Source organism: Panthera uncia (genome assembly GCF_023721935.1).
Source record: "Panthera uncia isolate 11264 chromosome B2 unlocalized genomic scaffold, Puncia_PCG_1.0 HiC_scaffold_24, whole genome shotgun sequence".
Classification (NCBI taxonomy): domain Eukaryota; kingdom Metazoa; phylum Chordata; class Mammalia; order Carnivora; family Felidae; genus Panthera; species Panthera uncia.
Window position 1 is genome coordinate 68,494,700 of NW_026057580.1, and position 21,805 is coordinate 68,516,504.

Here is a 21,805-nt window from a genome sequence, read left to right on the forward strand (position 1 = left end):
TCTGGCACACAACAGCTGCTCGATAAATATTAATTAATTAATTAATTAATTAATTCATGGAAAGGCCAAGACCCTCCTATGTTGTATAATCTCATCTGGTTTCCTAGAATGCAGTAGATCAGAAGCAACAATTTAGAGGGGGAAAGTGCTAGAAGCAGGCATGTAAATATTGACAGAGAAATATAAAGTTCCAAGTACCAATCACAATAATGTTGGCCAGCAATGTGGGATAACTTGTTACATGGATAAATAATCCTATATCCTCTAATAACCAACATCTTTGTATTACGACAAAGTATAATAATAGTCAGTTTCATGATGAGTCAATTAATCAGTTTAACCCAGAGCATCTATACATATAAGGCTTTGGTAGAGGACAGGGGAATCTTTATCATTTAGAAAAAGTTAAATTACATTCCATATACTTTTAAGGAAGCAGAGAACTGTATAATACTTTTAGAACTATTCCCATAATAAGTAATTAAAATGCAAATTTTACTTTTATATGGAGAAGCTACAAATTTTTGGAAAAAGACATGTAAATGGACTCTCTAAATTCTCAGTGAAGTTACTTAAAGGAAACATTACCACTTTTTATAAGTTTAAAAATTAACCTTATTTTCTTTTTTTATGTCAATATTGATCTATAGGTCATCAGGTTTGCAAAAGCCTATCCTCATCTTTGTTAAGTGTGTAAGATTTTAAAAATAGATTAGTGTATCTCTTTGTTTAGAACAATTTTATCAATACTGGTAGTTATACTTAACCCAGTATGCCCTTCTCTCTAAACCATAAGTTCATTCAGAGATACGATGTAGTTGAAACCCTTAACAAAGGTCCTTCTCTATTGCAAGATTTATGCATACCAAGTTAGTGACTTTCAAACATTAATGTATATACCAGTCACCCAGGAAGCTTGTTAAACTGACTCAGTACTTTCTGATTCAGCAGATATGGAGTGGGCCTAATATCTAATATTCTGCATTTCTAACAAGCTCTCATATGGTACTGACACTATGGGTCCGCAGATCACACTTTTGAGTATCAGTCACTAAATACTATGTTACCTCAGAAATCACTAAGTCACTTGGAAAATAATACTGGAATAAGTGCAATATCTAAATTCTATCTGATTAACAGTTTTATCAAGTGTTTTAGAAATATAGTAAGTGCCTGCCCAATTGCAGAGCTATATAAAAATGGCTTTGCTTATTTTTCTTAGTTCTTACCTTCATAAACCTAATGTATTCCAGCATAAGTTGAACAATATTCCCTGTCAACATATTATTTCATCAATTAAGTTTTTTTTGTTTTTTTAAAAATTTTTTTTAATGTTTATTTATTTTTGAGACAGAGAAAGACAGAACATGAACAGGGGAGGGGCAGAGAGAGAGGGAGACACAGAACCGGAAGCAGGCTCCAGGCTCTAGGCCATCAGCCCAGAGCCCGACGCGGGGTTCGAACTCACGGACCGCGAGATCGTGACCTGAGCTGAAGTCGGACGCTTAACCGACTGAGCCACCCAGGCGCCCCTCATCAATTAAGTTTTAAGGTGTACTTGTTACTTAGCTATCTCCTTCAGAATCAACTGTCCTCTCTCAGAATTATCAATAAATCATACCTTCTTTCAAAACACTGTACTATACAGCCTGGTCTCAAGTTAGTTCATTACCAAGGTGCTTGATTATTTATTAAACCTCATAATGTATATCACAACTTAATATACCTTAGTTACCTAACTTTAAAAAAAAAAAATTTACGTTTCTTTATTTTTGAGAGAGAAGGAGGCAGAGTGCAAGTGGGGGAGGGGCAGAAAGAGAGAGACAGAGAGAGAGACACACACAGAATCCAAAGTAGGCTCCAGGCTCTGAGCCATCAGCACAGAGCCCGACACAGGGCTTGAACCCACAAACTGAGAGATCATGACCTGAGCTGAAGTTGGACACTTAACCAACTGAGCCACCCAGGCACCCCCTAAGTTACCTAACTTTTATATAGTCCTTTATAGTTCACAAATACCTTTTAATATATCACTTAATCCTTATAACAACTCTTCCAGGTGGTGGTTATCATTCACATTTTACAAATGAGGAAACTGATCAGAAGTAAAATGATCCAATATTAAATAAGTGAAAGCACTAAAAATTAACTCCAGTCTTCTGGCTTAAATACAGTCAATTCCTGATTAATCTCTGGGTAATTATGTGGGGAGATACAGATAACTGGAACATAGCCATTAAAATCAAAATTGCAGTTTATTCAAGGAGAGTTATTAGAGTATAGCTTGCCATATAAAAGACTAACAGTAGGGAACAAGTGAAATAAATTTTGGTATATCCATATAGTGGAATACTATGGAGTTGTTTTTAATATATGGTTACTTCCAGATTCCACTCCAACATGTAAAAAGCTTGGAAGTCATCATTCTTCTCTCACAACAAAATAAAAGTTGAACAAACTGGAAGCTAATGGACTTTTCTTTGATCCTTGAGATACTGAGGTCAGAGGACAAACTATCATCCAAGAAATCAGAACGACTAATACAGAGACTATAGATTAACTAACTGAAGATGAAAGCACAGAAGCCAGGGACTGATATGAACACTTAAACGGTAACTTGAACAAGTTGCTGGAGGCTGACTGCGGTCTAGCTTGAGAGTTTAAAACTCCTGGGGAGCCCAAGGGTCTAGTCTGAGAACGGCTGCTACACTTTCTCAGTTTTATGCCCCACAAGGTTCTCAAGGAGAAAAATCAGAGAAAAATCTTCTGCTTGGCTGGGGGAAGGAAAACAATAACCATTTTGAAACAAGTCCAGAGAATTCTCCATAAGAAAAGGTTATCTAGCAAAGGAAAAGACTTCATCAGAGCCTTGTTCAACTTTGGAGAAATGAAAACTGCCCAGTTCCTACTCACTCTAGACTTCTGGCATACCTACATTGGAGGGGGCAGGGGAAGAAGAGAAACTGAGAAGCACTAGTGGAGGTCCAGACCAAATAAAGACTAATATCTAAGCATAGAATTATACGGGTGCCTGGCTGGCTCAGTTGGTAGAGCATGTGACTCTTGATCTTGGGGTTGTAGGTTTGAGCTCCAGGTTGGATATGGAGATTACTTAAAAATAAAATGTTAAAAAAAAAGAAAAGCTAGGGGCGCCTAGGTGGCTCAGCCGGCTGAGTGTCTGACTTTGGCTCAGGTCATGATATGGTTTGAGTTCAAGCCCCACATCAGGCTCTGTGCTGACAGCTCATAGCCTGGAGCCTGTTTTGGATTCTGTGTCTCCATCTCTCTCTGCCCCTCTCCCACTCACGTCTTTCTCCCTCTGTCTCAAAAATAAAAAAAAGATATAAAAAAAATTAAAACAGGGCTCCTACACAGTAACAGGATTATAGTTGAAAAAAACTGCAAGGCTCAGACACTATTTAAGAAGGTATCTGTAGGGAAACCCAAAGACAACAAGGGAAACAAAAACAAGAACACTAAAGGAAACTAAAACCTCTGAAACCTACAGCTACACCAAACGGTAAACACAGCCTTGTTCCTAGTTAGAGAAATACAAAACCTCATACAAAAGACCTACCTTCTTCAGTTTCTATTATTCTATGCATTATGTCTGGCTATCAACAAAAAATTATAAGGCGTGCTAAAAGGAAATGAAAGTATATTCTAAAGTGACAAAGCAAGCATCAGAACCAAATTCATATAGTACAGATTTTGTAATTATCAGACTGGGAATTTACAAGAACTATGATTACCATACTAAGGGCTCTAATGGACAACATGCACAAATTGATGGATATTGTAAACAGCGAGATGGAAACTATGAACCAATAGAAAAGAAACATTAGAAATCAAAAACAGTGTAACAGAAATAAATAATGTCTTTCATATGGTCACCAGTACACTGGACATAGCTGAGGAAAGAATCAATGAGCTTGAAGAAGTATCCGTAGAAACTTCCCAAACATTTAATTTTTTTTTTTCAATGTTTATTTATTTTTGTGACAGAGAGAGACAGAGCATGAATGGGGGAGGGGCAGAGAGAGAGGGAGACACAGAATCGGAAACAGGCTCCAGGCTCTGAGCCATCAGCCCAGAGCCTGACGCGGGGCTCGAACTCACGGACCGCGAGATCGTGACCTGGCTGAAGTCGGACGCCCAACCGACTGCGCCACCCAGGCGCCCCCCAAACATTTAAAATGCAAATAAAAAAATAAAAAAAAAAATGCAAAGAGAAAAGAGAATGAATAAAACAGAATATTTAAGAACTGTGGAACAATAAAAGAAGGTATAACATATACGTAAGAAATACCAGAAGAAAGAGAAGAGTAGAGGAAATGTTTGAGGTAATAATGCCTGAGAATTTTCCAAAATTAATGACAGAAGCCAACCATAAATTCATGAAGCTCAGAAAACATCAAGCAAGACATATACCAAAATATCTATACCTAAGCATATAATATTCAAACTACAGAAAACTAAAAACAAAGAGAAAAACATTGAAATAAGTCAGGAAAACACAAAACACTTTACCTATAGAGAAAAAATGATAAGAATTATGTTGGACTTCTTGTCAGTAACCATGCAAAAAAAAAAAAAAAAAAAAGCATAGAGTGAAATATTTCAAGTGTTGAAAGAAATAACCATCAACCTAGAATTTTGTTATTAGAGAAATTATCCTTCAAAAATAAAAAAGAAATAAAGACTTTTCTCAGCCAAATAAAAACTGAGGGAATTTGTCACCAATTTCCTGCCTTGCAAGAAAAAAAGTTCTTTAGACAAAAAGGTCAGAAACTCTAATCTACATAAAGAAAGAGCCACAGAGAATGGATAAAGAGAAGATAAAAATCTTTATTTTTTTAATCCTCTATGATTGTATCATATAACTGTTTGTTCAAAGTGGTAATAGCCACAAAGTTCCAGTTGATTATAGCATACAGACAAGCGAAATGAATGGCAGCAATGTTATAAGGGACGGGAGACAGAAATTGGGAATACTCCATTATAAGGTATCTGCAATACCTGTGAAGTAGCACAGTGTTATCTGAAAGTGGACTTAGATTAGTTGTAAATATATACTGCAAACTCTAGGACAACCACTAAAAAACATTTAAAAAATAAGTATAATCAATATATGAGGAGAGGAGAAAAAATGCACCCATATAAAATGCTCAATTAAAGCCAGAGAAGGCTGAAAAAGATTGGGGGGTGGGGGTGGGGGTGGTGGTGGTGGAAAGAACAGGTGTAATGAATAGAAACATTACAGTATGATAGATATTAATCCACTTATCAATGACAACTTTAAATGTGAATGATTCAAATGCACCAATTAAAAGAGAGTGTTAGAGTGGATGGAAAAAATCCAACTATGTGTTGTCTACAAGATACTTTATATGTAAAGATATATATATAGATAAAAAGTAAAAGGATGGGGACATGCTAACTCTAATCAAAAGAAAGCAAGAGTAGCTATATTAATTATAAACAAAGCAGACTTCTGAGCAAGGGAATTTTTCAACGATAAAGAAGGGCATTACATAATATACAGGGGTAAATTCTTCAAGGAGACATAACAACCCTTAATGTATATACATCTAACAACAGAACACCAAAATATGATAGAACTGTAAGGAGAAATAGATAAATTCGCTATTATAGAGACTTCAACACACCTCTGTAAGTAAATGACAGATCCAACAGGCAGAAAATTAGTAAGGATAGGGTTGAACTGAATAACACCATCAATCAACTGGCTCTAATTGACATTTATATAGTACTTCACCCAACAACAGCAGAAACCACATTCTTCTTAAGTTCAGATAGACTATTCACCAAGATAGACCACATTCTGGGCCATAAAATACACCCTCCAAAATTTAAAAGAATAGACATCATAGAATGTATGCTTTCAGACCATAATGGAATTAAAATAGAAAGCAATAGCAGAAAGATAGCTAGAAAATCCCAACATATTTGAAGATTAAACACCACACTTCTAAATAACATATGGGTCAAAGAAGTCTCAAGAGGAATTTTAAAATATTTTGAAGTGAAAATGAAAAAAACACTCTTCAAAATGTGTGGGATCCATCAGAAGTAGTGCTTAGAGGGAAATTTAGAGCACTGAATGCATACATTAGGAAAGAAGAAAGATCTAAAATCAATAATCTCAGGATCCATCTTAAGAAACCATGGAAAGAAAAGCATACAAGCCTAAAGCAAGCAGACACAGCAGAAAATAGAATAAAAATAAACAAAACTGCAAACAGGAAATCAACACAGAAAATGAATGAAACCAAATATATCAACAAAATATTTTTGATTGCTAGTCTTCATCCTCAACTAAAATACAAAATGCTTCTCCTGTTCTCTTTTCCTTAACCTTTCTACAATTTTCTGACATCATCTCTAGCACATGTATGTTACAAAATTTATCCTGGCCCAAAAAGATATATAAGACACATAGAAGACAACAGAGTCTAAATAAAGAGTGGAACACAAAAAAGCTTACTTTCATAGCATAACGTGAAAAACTGACAGACTTCACATTTTTGGTAGAAAAATCAAATAAGTTAATCTATGCCCTGACATGCAAGCTTTTTCTTTAAAGTTTTTTTTTAAATTTATTTTGAGGGGAGGAGGGGCAGAAAGAGAGAGGGAGAGAGAGAATCCCAGAGAGAGAGAGAATCCCAAGTAAGCTCTGCACTGACAGAGCTTGAACTCATGAACTGTGAGATCATGACCTGAGCCCAAACCACAAAAGTCTAACGCTAACCAACTGAGCCACCCAGGTGCCTCTTCTTTTTCTTTTCAAATGAATTTCAGTATGGAAACATTAACTTATTACAGTAGACTTGATTAACAGTTACTCAAGATGAAAAAATGGCAGGAAACTGTACCATTGTCAAACATACCCAAAATAAAACACTGCTTGCCATCATCACCTAACAGGTGTCAACCACATCCAACTTCCACCTCCTTAGAATTCCGTCAGAACCATTAGTTTAATATGTAGCACTTTACCAGCACAGGGTAGTAGGAAAAAAGGGATTTTAAAATCTGTGTTCAAATTCTACCTCTAACATTTTTATTAGACATGTGACCTTGTACATATTAATCTATGATGGGTCTTGGGTGGTTGGCTGCCAAGTACCAGAAATACAATTCCAACTAGTTTATGGGAAAAAATGGACAACTTATTACAAAGATTTTTATTATTATTACACTCAGGTGTCTCTTGGAACCCAATCTCAGGACCATGGACAAAGATAGGTGAATACAGTGGGGACTCTGTGCATCTGCTTCTCCTATTCTGTTCATTTAGTTCTATGACAAGAAACAACACCATTAACAGTTCCTGGGTTTTATGTCTTATAGTTTCAGCCACTGGAGAAAAAAACAAATTATTCAAACCTCTGGGCACTTAGAACTCAGGAAAAGCTCTGACTGTCCTGGCTTAGTGAAGGTGTCTAGAACTGCACCAACAAAAACGGGCAGGATTGTGACTGATCTCCCAGAGTGATCTTTTTAAAAGACAGATCCAGTCCAGTTGTTAACCTGATTAAAACCCTTCATGGCTTTCCCCAATACACTTAAAATCCAGAGCTCTAACTGAAACAAGACTTAATTTAAGCAGGCTTTACATGGTCTGAGTCCTATTTACCTTTACAACTGTACATTAAGCCACAATCTCTGTTTTTCACTATATAGTTGAGCTTTATCTACTCTGGCCTTTTCTAAGTTCTTAGTTGATCCTACCAAGCTCTTTCCTACCTCCAAATTTTTTAACATGTATTCTTGGCATCTTTTCCTTTTTCTCATAGCTAACTTCCACTAATTTTTCCTTAAAGAACCCTCCCTGACTCCCAAGGTAAATCAGGTCCCCTGTTCTTTTCCTTTACAGCACTCGCCACAATTTCTAATTACAGATATGTGTATTTGTTCATTATCTGTCTAACCATACTGTTACCTCTAAGAGACCTGAGACCTGTTTTGCTCTCTATGGTATACTTTTAGCACCTACTTGGTCTTCAATATTATGTGCTGAGTGAATAATTGGTTTAGCATGGGACAAGTGGTATTACCAGTAGACTGACCAATTACAGACGAGGGGAAGAGTAGCAGGCAGGCAGAATTACTGTTCCCAAGTTACTAGAATGGCTGCTCCAGAGTAACTTACTGAGGAAAGGGAAGAGAACCTGTGTTTCTGCTGAGCAGAATAAACCACTTGTTTATTTCCATTAACCTTCTTCCTCCATTAAATTCTAATAGAACTATGGTATTAAGTAAAATAATAAATATAACAGTAGCTATACAGTGACTTGCATATATAGCAAGCATGTAATATCAATTTTTTCCACATGGGAAAACATGTTTTTTATATATATATTTTTTTATATATTTTTTATATATATATTATATTTTATATATACATACACATATATATATACACATATATATATTTTCTCACAGCATCCTGATCTTTCCACCTAAGAGAATCACTTACCTGCTAATCTTTGTATTAACTGTATCCACTCAAATATCCATGTAACTTAAAGAATTAATTCTGGAAACACAAAAATGAAGCAAAGCAAAACAACCAACCAAAACAACGAAACTGCTTCTGTTCTCAAGGAATTCATAAACTCTATTTTTCACTCTGCTTCCAACCATACCATACCTCTGCTCCTGCCATGCCCAAAGTTCTAGAGCACCCAAAGTAAGACTGAAAGATTTAGCAAATAAAAATGCAAGATATCCCAAACATATCTGTTTGACAACCCTACTCCCAGGTCATATTCCATCATTTTACCTTCATAAACCCACTCCAAAACCTTAGTTCCAATAATTTTCCTTATTAAAAAAATTTCTCTGGAGATTCACTGGATATGATCATTCTCCCAAGTTTAAATAAAATCTACCTTGACTTTTCTTAAACACTGTCAGTAAAAAACAAAAGAACAAACCAAATCACCTTAATTCTGTTTCTTGGTGGTGCTAGGAGTTAAAAAAATAAAGAATAAAAATAAAAGCAGACAAAATAACAAACATTACAAAAAACTCCTTTAAAAACCTAAAAAGTCTTGCTTCCAAGAATAGGCATGACAGAAGAAGATTAAGACTATAATCTTTTCAGGGGCGCTTAGGTGGCTCAGTAGGTTAAGCGTCTGACTTTGGCTCAGGTCATGATCTCAGTTTGTGAGTTCGAGCCCCACGTGGGGCTCTCTGCTGACAGCTCAGAGCCTGGAGCCTGCTTTGGATTTCTGTCTCCTTCTCTCCCTGCCCCTCCCCACTTGTGCTCTCTCTGTCTCTCAAAAATAAATAAATGAAAAAAAAATTTTTAGATGATAAAAAAAAAAGACTATAATCTTTTCAGAGGTAGATCTAGAAAGAAGAAATTCCATGAGAGAAGGTATATAAAGCAGGAACATTAGAAAGGAAAAATGAACTCTCAGAAAAAAGTGGTTACACTGAGCATTGAAGTGCCTTTGAATTTTATTTGTAACTGAAAGGCATCTCAGAGAGGTCTATGTCAACCTTCTCCTTTTATAACAGAGAAAACCAAAGACCCTGAAAGGTAAAATGACTTGTCAAACGTCACATAGAAGACCCTAGCTCCTTCTAATTTCTCTCATTCTCTCACCTCTTGCCCCATATAATGTTAAGGCTCACTGAACTGAGGAAGATCCTCTTCTTCACATCCAGTGGATGTTAGAGGACAAGTTCCTAATAATGTTGTCATGTCTAACACAAGAGAAATGTATTCCTAGCATTTCAAGGAAAATTCCCAAAGAAAAATTATTGTACATAATGTAGGTATTTTCGATATAGTATTTATCCTAATTATTATTAATATTCTTTAATTCTCTGGTATTATTAGCCTAATCTTATAATCTAAGTATATTATGGGTTGAATTTGGTAGGCTGTCTGTGAATCTAACCACTAAGCATACTGTTTTTGAGAAAGTTCCAAGTTCTAAACCATTTTTCCAAGTTTTAAAATATAGATCTCCTGCTAAATTAGGAACCAGCAATACACAAAGACTGAAAATTATAAACTAAATATGATAAGTTAAAAATACAAGACTCTTTACATTATAAAAAAACTCCACCTCAGAAGTCATTTATTTTTAAAACTCAGTATTCAGGCACATTTAGCACAGGCTGTAATTTACTTACATCTTTTTAAATAATATTTCACTAAAAAACTGAAGTAAAAAAGAATCAAACACATTTCTATACTCATCTAATTTAGGAAAACAACAACAAAAAACCTTTACTTTTTCATGTAGTGACCTATAAGAGGTAAGAAAATTAATCATTTTATAAATGAAAGGTTGACCTCATATATATTATGCAGTATTTAGTGCTCTTTCCAAAAATGTGTGGGTAAAGGAATTCTATTTGAACAGATAAAGTTCAAAGCACTTTCAAAACATTTTGTCTTTTCTCCTGAGATAAAACTATGTTTCATGAGTTAAAATTTGTTTGATAAATCTATTTTTAAAAATTTCTACTCAGTATATTATATCAATGGATACCCTTCACTCATTCATTTTATTTGTCCAGCAACGACAAAAACAAGTCTCTACTATTTGCTAAACCCTATGCTAGCAATTTTGGATTTGTGACAATAAACATTAGCTTAGTTCCTGTCTTCAAGGAACTTAGAAGAACCTTTAATTAACTGTATTTACCCAAGAGACAATGACAGCTGAATTTTAAGTTGGTCATTTGAGAAAACATTAAAAATGTAATCAAATTCATTCTCAAAAAAAACAAACTATGCAATAGTAATTTTAAAGACATTTCAACAAACTTATCATCTATATGAAGTTTCCCCACAAAGCTCTGGTAAAATACAACTTTGGTAGAAGTCTTAATAACATAATATTCTCATAGTAGCTTTCACTATAAAAATAAACTGAGTTAATAATACTCCAATAAGGAAATCAAAACCTAATACCATTTCTTTCATAATGAAAACCAAACACTTGGAAATGGATAGCTTAACCTATTCTGAAAATAAAGCAAAATGTATAATTAAATGTAATATTATAGATTATTACCACATTATGTCTGAGTATGTGTTTATTTACAAGCCTGAATAATAAAACTCTATATCATACCTTACAAATGATCACAACTATGTACTATGGATCATGTTATCTGCAAATTTTTCAATAAAAAGGGCCTTAACGTTTTTTGTAAAATTTTTTTTACAAACTTAATTCAAGATTGTATTTGTTTATTACCAAGTCGTATAACTTTTATCAATATAAATGATACTTACATTTATAACTATATATAGGTACTAACTATAATGTCTATTAAATTTACAATTATTAAAAATTTTTGATGGATGAGAAACATTTTTCAATTTAGAGCCATACATCTCCAAAGCAAAATTCAATGTAAATCAGCCATTCTGACATGCCATGGAATATCCTGACGTTTTTTTCCTTGTGTTTTACACTGAAATATTTTCATCATCCATCAGCTAAAATATTTAAATTTTCTTTAAAAGCATTATGAAAACATCTTTACTGAATTTATGCATACTACTCAGTGGCATAAATATTTCCACCATTTGCATATAAGGAAACCAAGGCACAGAGGTGTCCATTTTGTAGATTGCAAGGTCATTTTCTAACCAAGCAACTGATCCTACACCATCAAGTTATATTATATGTGCGCCACTTCCAAAGGACATAAAACAATTACTGTACCTTAAATCAATTGCCTCTGCAATGCCTATATGCAATTGTTTTATCAAGAGGGTTATGGCAACAAGCTTAAAGGAGAAAAGCTGGAAGGGGAGGATTACAAAAAAAAAAAAAAGGAACACTTATTTTTGGTAGTGAATCATTTATTTTTAAGTAATGAAAGGCAAACAGTTTTTAACATAATAATCAAGTAACCAACAGTTGTTTCTTCTGTTTTCAAAAAATATTTCATCTTTCAGGTAGATCATGCAAAATTGGAGCCTGCCCATCCTTGTAGAAAGAAGTTCGAAAAAAAATGAGAAAAATTCTTAACAATTAATACATAATATGGCAAAGACTGAAAAAAAAATTTAGAGAAATTAGCGAATGCTCATTATGGCAGTTAAAACCCCACCTAAAATATTAGATGCTTCCTTTCATTCAACTGAAGGCTATGATTACCAGTAAAATATTCCATTACTGAAAAATAAAGAAATACAAAACTTTTCTCATTCAAAACTTGAATGAGTACTTTATTCAAATATCCGCCATAAATAAAAATACTTTCCTAACAGAAACTTAGATACGGAAAAAACTGTTCCTGAGAGTTCAAAGACAGACTGCATTTGTAATTATGATACAGTGCTATCAACAATTAGAAAGATGAAAGTTACCTATCACATATGTTAAATTTAGGAATATTAGACGGGTTGAATAACCAATAAATTACCGGACAAAAAAATAAGACTTAACTAATAGGTGAATCTAACACCAAAGAAAAAATTAAATCATAATCCAAAGCACACGTTATACAGAAAAGAATAGGATTAGATTGAGTCGTATTAAAGTACCTAGTCTAGCTGGGGATTAGTTAATTAATCGGCTCTAGGACAGGTTGTGAATGTTCAGGTCAGATGTGCTTTCTTTTCATCATTATTCCAGTTCCTCATCCGCCAAGTGCAAGCAAGAGAAGGCGTCAGAGTACCGAAGCTAGGGGGCATGCTGTAGCAAGGGGAAAAGAAAAATGGGAAAGGTGCAATGGATGCTGCATAGTTGAATAATTATCTGGGTGGCACAATGGGCGAGTCCTGCCGACAACGGAGCTGAGTAAGCGGCTCCCTAACTCTGCCCGAGGCACTCCCCCATTACCAGGCATCAGAGGCGACCGCCCCGCTTCGCCCCCCCCCCCCCACCTCCCTTCGGGGGAAGAAAGGGATCTCCGCACTCGCTTTACCTTTATGGCTGTAATATAAAGACGCGCGGCGCAAACACGCACACAAGCCGGCTTTACCGAGCCTCCCGCACGTAGCGCGAGCGGAGGCTTCGCTGCCAGCCGGCGCTGCAGCCGCCCCCAGAGCGAGGCGGCATGGGGGTGGCCGACGGGGCAGGGACGCTCAGGCGGTGGCACCCCAGGTGAGACCCGCAGTCTCCCCGCCTAGAGCAGCATCGGGCGGTCCCTGCAACCGAGACCCAGGCGCGCCGGCCAGCCGTCTGCCTCGGCACCCAGCCCGGCAGGCGGGTGGGCGGCCAGAGCTCTGGAAACCCGCGAATGGGGGTGGGGGCCGGCGCGGGGGAGGCGCGCCCATCCCCGTCACCTTTGCCGGGCAAGAGCGCCACACACACCTCCATCCGTTCTGGCCAGTGAGAAAGAGTTCCTCTCCCAGCACCCTGTCCCCACCAAAAAACAATTCCTGAGAGACTCGCGCTCACCGTGAAATCATGGGGGGCTCCTGCCTTACCCCTTCTTCATGCTTCGGCGGCGGCCGCCGGTCCCCTTCGGCTCCCGGGACTCCACCTAGAGCCTCCAGGAGCGACAGGCTCCGGAGTGGAATCCGCTCCGGGCAGCGGCCCAGGCACCGGGCTATTGGGAACGCCGCCTGCGGCGCCCGCCGGTCGCCGGACCCACCGTGTGCTCGACGCGCGAGCGAACAACACCGCGAGCCGCCGCCGCCCCCCACCCGCCCCCTCCCCGCGCGCGACGCTCCACAACTGGGCGCGGAGATCCGCTCCTGAAGCAGGGGGAATCGCTGGACCTCGCCACCTAATCTCCCATCCTTCCCATCAGGAGCTGTTCTCCACCACTCAAGGTCTTCCAATTTAAGATTCTCACTTTCCTCTTCAGCTCCCAGAGCCCAGGTGCAGCCGTGGTGGAAAACTCAGCCTCCGCCCACTCACCCAACAGAGGGAATGAATACGGCTCTCCCCCCCATTTCCTGAGGCTGTATGGTATTGCCCAATCTCCAATTTGGGGGAAGGGGACTGAGAGAACAGTGCTTGGCCTGGGAGTGAGGGAAGATGATAGCCAATTGAATGAACCATCCATTCGGGGGCGTGGTCAAAGAGAGGCCTGCCCAGTTCGCCCCGCCCCTCGCACTAAACTACACTTCCCATTATGCCTCTTCCACTTCCCGCCGCGCTGAACGCCGGGAGTGTTGGACCTCGTGACCTCAGGGTATTTCGGAACTCGTAGTCTTCAATCCAGCCGAATAGGTCCTGAAAGTTATAAGGTATCACAATTCTCTCTACTTCCCTAGATAAACATTTTCGTATTCTGCGTTCTCTTATACTTATTCAAATACTAATTTATTATAGCTTAAAGACGTCGTAAATGAGCTCTTAGCAAAGGAAGTAAGTAATGTGTGTCATGCTAATCTGTCAGGACCTGGAAGCCGCTTCTTCCGCCGGGGCCTGGTCTCCGCAGAGGATCGGTTGCAGTCATGTCGGCTGCGATTGCATCTTTGGCTGCGTCCTATGGTTCGGGTTCAGGGTCCGAATCGGACTCGGACAGTGAGGGTGGACGGTGTTCGCTGCCAGCTTCCGACTCCCTCATGCACTTGACTAAATCAGCTTCGGCCAAGCCGTCTCTGGCAGTGGCGGTGGACTCGGCTCCGGAGGTGGCAGTTAAGGTAAGCGCTGTGGCTACTGATGCAGTGCGGGACTTTGCTTCTGCTCCAAAATCCGGCAGTCGCTTGTTAGGCCCCGGGTTACCGCTGCCTCAGTGCTGAGATACAAGTTGCTAACGCTCGGGTCTCTTCTCCTTACATGCATCTTCCTTGGGAGAAGCCGGGACTTGAAAGTTCAGGACAGTGCTCCACTGCTCCCCGCTGTCTTCTCCCTCCATCGAGCCAGTGGGAAGGGCGAAGGGGAGGTGGTGAAACTTTATTATGATTAGGATGTGGCCTGTGTAGAGCAGGTGTAAAACAGACACTTCCCAAACCAGACTATGTACTCTGACTTGAAGAGAGCAGTGTCCCCGCCTTGGTTTGTTTTGAAGTTAGAACTAGATTCTGGTTACGGCTCCACCACTTCTGCGAACTTCGGCAAGTTATACAACCTCCTGTGTTTCATTACCTGTGCAATAGAGATTATTTTTAAAGTATGTATCTGTATGAGAGTTTTATGTAAGTGAAATGATACAAATGTAGCTTATAGCGCAGACTCTGGTATCTAATAAAAGTGCAATAATGTTAGTTTAGCCCTTGTGATTATATATGCCAGTAAAGCGAGAAAAGGCCTTCGGTTTAAGAAACAGCGTGCTGATCCCAGTTGAGGAGGGTGATAGAGGGAGAAAACGGATTGTATAGCTCATTCAACTAATATTTACGGAAGACGTGTTATTTGCCAGGAACTACTCTAGGGGCTGAAGACACAGAGGCCAAGGAGCCAGACATCTTTGCCATCATGATGCATACATGCTAGTGGAAGAGACAGCCAATGAAATGTGAGCAAGTAAAGCGGTTGCAGATTCGATTGAGTATTATGAATGAAAAAAAAAAAAAGTTCCGTGATAGAGAATTAAGTAGGAGTATGACTTCCATAGATTGGTCAGGGAAGTCTTCTCTGTAAAAGCAGCTTTGAAGAAGAAGAAGCCAGCCATGTGCAAGATAAGGCAAGAGTTTCCAGACAAAGGAAACTTTGCAAGAAAGTTAAAGCAAAGAAAACAAGTTTTGAGATGACAAGGAGCTTAGTGTGTTTGAAGATCTGAGGAAAGGTTGGCATGTCTAGAACCAGAGAAAAACACCCGCCAATTGGTAATATAGGCCCAGTAGAGCCTGATGGGGGTGACCAGAAGCTCAAGACGTGCTGGTGGGAGGCAGTGTACAAAAACTGCTTTGCATGTAAGATGTTTCCTATACAATTGTCAAAACAATTTGTTGTATACCAGAAAATAATATAACATTGTATGCTAATTATACTTCAATAAAAAAAAAAAAATCAAACCAAGAAAAAGATGTTCCCAAGTCTAGTGTTATAATTTTAAGTCTTTTGCAAACTTTCACGAATTTTACTTTTTATTAATCAAGTGGTATGAAAGAATGCTTAGAATCCTATCTTTATAACCAAACAAACTCCCCAAACTTGTATCACTCCAGCAACCTCCTGAGTCCTCATTCTTTTCACAGCTTAACTTTTTCGAGCTCTCACTTCATCTCATTTTCTCCTCAAGCCAGTGCAACCTAGCCCTGGCCTCTTGGGAAACTACCTACTCTCCCTGAGAAAGGTGAGAACGTGTCAAGTTCTGCTGTCTGACTTGAATATCTGCATCAAGTGACATTATTCTTGTTTCCCGGAAGTTGCTTTCCCTCTGGCTTCCATAAGGCCATCCTCAGTCTTCTGATCCCCTGTTCTTCTGTCCTCCCTTGTACATTGGGGTTTCCTGGGACCCGGCCCTTAGTCCCCCTTGCACGCCTCATACTCTCTCATGCCTTCAACTTGAGTCTGTGCTTCTGATGACTCCCAGGTGAACAGTGTGAAGTGGTTCACAAAGGCTCTGGAATCAAGACTATCAGGATTCAAATCCTGCCTACAGCACTTACCCAAATGGTGACCTTGGGTAACTTGGATAAGTAACTTGGATAAGTTACTTTAAGTGCTCTGTGCCTAGGGTTTTTTCTTATCTGTAAAGTCGGGATGACACTAATACCTGTCTCGAAGATAGGCTTGTCACAAAGCACATTAAGCACTTATAATAGTGTCAGACACACCGTCCTTATTATTTCCAATTCTGACCTCTTTGCTAGCTCCAGAACTGTTACACTTCTCACTCAGGATGGTACTCAGGCACCTCCAATCCAATGTGCTGAAAATTAACAATTTTTCTTCCCCCTCAAGATCCACCTCACCTGTTTTTCCCATTTTGGTTAATGATCTCCCAACCCCCGTATTAGTCCAAGCCAAAAACAGAAGCGTCTTCCTTTTCCTTCTTCCTCAGCCCCTGAAGCTTGTCATTCAGACAGTTGTAACGTTCCTCAAATTAATTTCTTCCTCTCCACTTTCACTGATACAGCCTTACTTTATATCTTCTTTACTTCTCCCAGGAGTCATTCTTGATGTTCCTTTCTCTTTCAACCGCTACTCTTGGGTGGTGGGTCCTATCATTGTGACACAATGACAGTTGTCAAATATTTTATTTCAGATTCTTATCATTTCTATCTAATGCAAGACAATTATAATAACCCTCTAACTGGTCTTTCTACTTTTTCCTTCTTGTTTCCTAGTTCCATAGCCCATTCTTTCCTTCACAGTGTGCCCAGAGTCATCTTTCTAAATTCCAGTGTTGTATCACTTCTCTGCCCAAAGATACCATGTTGCTACTGGATAATTTCCAAGTTCCTGTGTAACATGAGGCCTGCCATTTTCCCATGCTGAACTCTCTATAAAGCCCCAAAAGCCTTTTTTTTTTTTTTTTCCTCTCTAGATTTTTTTGGCCATACAAGTCTCTCTGCTTGGAAATCTCTTTCCTCATGCCTTGTGCTCCCTCCACCTCCAAATTCTGTCCTTCAGTCTCAGTGCACATGTTCCCTCCTCTGTCCAGGCAGCCCCCTTTGTACCTCAGTCGTAGCACTTGTTGCATTGCTGTGACTTGTTCACTTTTTCTTTACCCTGGACTATTGTCAGACCCTAGGGACCAGACATGGTTGTGTCTATTTTCATGTCTCCTGTGCCTAGTATACAAGATTAAGGGAAATATATTTGGTGAGAGAATGAATGAAAGAGTAAGTGAAAAAGAAAGTCTTGAGAAAGCATGTACATCGAGAATCAATGTACACTTATTGGGTGGGGGTGATGGAATGTCTCTAGAACTCACTTAGTTCAATCACCTCAAGTGTGAAGTAAAATAATCCGGGAAGAGAGGTCGCATAAGGCACCAGAGGTCCATTAGAAGCAGAGCACACAACTGGGGCTAGACCCCTCCAGTTGATGAAGGTTCTATGATGAGAGAATAAGGGACATTAATTATCATTTGTTTGTGAACCAACACTTACATGCAAAACAAACAAAACCTTACACATAGTAAATGTAATGATAGAGAAATGACCAAGGGAGGAGATGTGAAGCATGCAGATATGATCATCTGTATTTGACTAACTACTGTGACGAATCGCAAGCATTTTGACAAGATTATAAATGTACTCAGTGTTTTTAATCCATTTCCCTGAACACTAATGAGATTGAACATCTTTTCATATATGTTATTGGTAATTAGACTTTTTTTTTCTTTTTGAAGTGACTTGGGTTGTCTTTTGACTTGTAGGAGATTATTGTGTATGGTGTGAACATTTTTAATAATATGGCTTGATCTCTGGTGAGGCTATTCCTCTAACCCCTTTTTGTTGTAGTTATTCAAGAATGTCATGGCTATTCTTGGCCCCTGTAATTCTAAATACAGTTTAGAATTGATTTGTAGAGTTTTACTAACACCCAGGTAGGGTTTTGTTTGATTACATTGAACCACAGATCAATTTGGAGACAATATTCTATTTGTTTAGGTTTTCTTTAGATTTTTAATTTCTTTCAAAGTTTATAATTTTCTCCATAAGTATCTCGCATAGTTTTGCTGAAGGTATTTCTAGGTGTGTCATATTTTTATGCAATATATTCATAAATAGCATTATTTTTTATTTATTTAATTTTTTTTTACTGATCTCACTACTTACATAGTCCTATGGTCCTATCAGATGCAAATACGACAGTATTTTTTTCCTTCTTTGAATCTCTCTCTCTCTCTTTTTTTTTTTTTTTTTTTTGCCATGCTTGCTAAGATTTCCAGAAGGATCAAAAGTAAGATAGAAAAAGCATATATTGAGCAAAGGGGCATCTGGGTGGCTCAATAGATTAAGCATCTGACTCGATCTCAGCTCAAGTCTTGATCTCAGGGTTGTGAGTTCAAGCCCCCTGTTGGGCTTCACGCTGGGTGTGGATTCTGCCTGAAAAAGATACATACGTACATGTGTGTGTGTATATGTATATGTATATGTGTATCTTTTATATAAAGATACACACACACACATACACACACATATACATGGACCAAAATATGCCCATGGACCTAAATCAAAAATAATAATAGTAGTAAATATTTTGAACTGAATAATAAGGAAAATAATACTCACCAGAAGTTGTGAGGTGCGGCCATAGCAATAATTTTTTTTTAAGTTTATTTATTTATTTTGAGAGACACAGACAGCGCCTGTGGGGGGGGTAGGGCAGAGAGAGAGGGAGACCGAGAATCTCAAGCAGGCTCCCCAATGACAGCACAAGCACCACACGGGGGCTCAAACCCATGAAACTGTGAGATCATGACCTGAGCTGAAACCAAGAGTCAGACACTTAACTAACTGAGCCACCCAGATGCCCCAGCAATATATTTTTTTAAGTGTAGTCTTGAATACAGGTAATGGAAAAGAAGATAGAAAATTAATATGCTAGGCATCCGTTCTTCTGGATTGATTTTTTTTATCATTCTGGTTTTTTTCTCTGTACCCATTTGTAAATTATGCCCTCATTTCTGCTCTTTGATTACCCCTAGAAATTAAAACATCTGAATTAATCAATATCTTTACTTTTTACTGAACAGTGCAAGAACCTTAGAACACTGCAGTTTTATTAACATTCCACTACCCCTACTTTAGCTATTATTGTCCTGTATTTTTTGATATATATTTAAATTTCAGAAGATGGCAGTGAGTTATGCCGATTCCTGTATCTCATATGCAAAGAGATTGCCTTCTGCCTATTGTGCATACTTGATGTCCTTTAGTGAGGGGTAGCTGGTGGCAACAGCTTGCAGTTTTCGTTTGTCTTTAAAATGTTTTTATTTAACCATCTTTCTTGAAGGATCTTTTCACCAAGTTTCATTTACTTAGCTGACAGTTCTTTTCTCTCAACATATTTAAAATACTCTATTTTCTGATTTTCACTGTTACTGATAACAAGTCAGCTGTCATTGTAGCTGTTCTCTTTTCCTCGGACTGCTTTTAAGACCCTTACCTTCTGCCCCCTTTTATTTGGGGTGTACTTTCAGTCTTTAGATTCCTTATGGGATACCCAGGTGTGGATATCTTTTTGTTTGCCCTGCTCAGAATTTGTAGAGTTTCTTTAATTGGGAATTCATTGGTTTGGAATGTGGATCTTTCAGTGTTTCTGCAGAGTTCTCAGTTCTTATTTCCACATACTATTTTAGTCCTGCTCTTCTCTTATTCTAGAACTCCAGTTAAACATATTTGTGTTCTCCAGTGTGTGACAACAATTATTTTCTGGTTAAAAATGTATTTCGATGCAGCACTATCAGATTTTTGCACTTTGGAAATCATGTAACGAGCCCTATTGGGTTGCAAGAGTTGCTTGTTAATTGACTTTAAAATTAAAAAAATAAAAAAGCAGACCTGGCATTCTCTCATTTCAGTCCATGACTATGTTACCTTTCCCCAATGCATTCCCTGCTTTGGCATAGCCAACTCGAGTAAAATGAAAATTCTGCCTCTAATTTTGAGCATATTTTAAAATTTCTTTTTGGGTGATCTTACTCATACTCGTAAGCTTCAAATAGATCACCTTTTTCCTCTGCATTTGTTAAGAGCCAAACCCAAAGGATATCTTTATGTGAATTTCTATTCTTTTATGACATCCACTTAAACTTCCATCTTAGAAAGTTTACTCATTCCTACTTTTTCGGGAAAAAAACCTATACTATAAATTGATAAATAGTTCATAGTAATGATTAATACTTATGTTCTGCTTTATAGTTTACAAAGTGCTTTCACATCTATATTCTTATTTGTGCAACAGTAAAAAATGTGAAAAGGACTCAGAAGTAAATACGATTTCATTTTATTCTCAAATTTCTTTGAATCAGAGAAGATAACTTGTTCAACTTATTTGACCCATAGGGTGCCCTTCACTCACTGTACTTTAATTTTTATGGATAATTAAAATGGAATAGAAATCCTTTGTAATTCTGTGGTAATCTTAATTGCATGCTTAATTATTATTGAACTCCTCATGGGTATTAAAACAAGGTTGTGGTATTGTCCAAGTTTTTCTAATCAAATGTTATAATTACTAACTCTTCACTTTCTGGAGGGTTGTCCAATTTGTTCTATAATTTTAGCAGGAACCAGACTGAGACCTATTTATATTTTTTATTAGTTGCCACTGTTGTACGTATAAAGAGTAATTCTTTTTAAGTTATACTTTGAATTTAAAATTTGCCATCTCATGGTACTCCATTCAAAATAATTCAAAGTTAAAATACCCTTATTTAGAAAAATGTGTTAAACTATATTATAAAGTGGTTCCAGGGGCTCCTGAGTGGCTCAGTCAGTTAAACCTCCAACTTTACCTCAGGTCATGATCTTACGGTTCGTGGGTTCGAGCCCTGCGTCAGGCTGTGCTGACAGCTCAGAGCCTAGAACCTGCTTTGGATTTTGTGTCTCCCTCTCTCTCTCTACCCCCCTCCCCACTTGTGCTGTGTGTCTCTTTCTCTCAAAAATAAATAAACTTAAAAAAAAAAAGTGGTTCTAGCAGCTGTATTCTATAAAATACATTGGGGAGGCATGAATATGGCTAAGCTTTGTTATTTTAAGCAGTTTATACTAGAATTAAATATTGAGAGAGACACATTTAATTCAGTTTTTATGCAGTTGAAGCCATTTGTGTATGACTTTTTAATTTTATGGTACTGAGTTTTACTATTCAACACTAGGCAGATACTATCTCTAATCAGTGAAGATTCTAGTGTGCATTTTAGGGTAATATACACTTGACCCTTGAATAAGGAAGCGGTTAGGGACACAACCCCTCCCCCACACCATCCAGTTGAA

The 21,805-nt window shown here is 38.0% G+C and overlaps 2 protein-coding genes across 3 annotated transcripts in view; one reads left to right on the forward strand and one right to left on the reverse strand.

Annotated features, from left to right (window-relative positions):
- Positions 1-13,645, reverse strand: part of WASF1 (WASP family member 1) — a 70,499-nt gene extending 56,854 nt beyond the window's left edge. For both annotated transcript variants that reach the window (XM_049654161.1, XM_049654160.1), the window contains exon 1: positions 13,413-13,645. The gene's annotated coding sequence lies outside the window, so the exon portion shown is untranslated. The remainder of the gene's footprint in view (positions 1-13,412) is intronic.
- A 730-nt stretch (positions 13,646-14,375) lies between these two features.
- CDC40 (cell division cycle 40) overlaps positions 14,376-21,805 on the forward strand; it is a 60,367-nt gene continuing 52,937 nt past the window's right edge. The window contains exon 1 of the mRNA XM_049654159.1: positions 14,376-14,608. Within this exon, the coding sequence (XP_049510116.1) occupies positions 14,420-14,608 (189 nt within the window). The 5' untranslated portion in view covers positions 14,376-14,419. The remainder of the gene's footprint in view (positions 14,609-21,805) is intronic.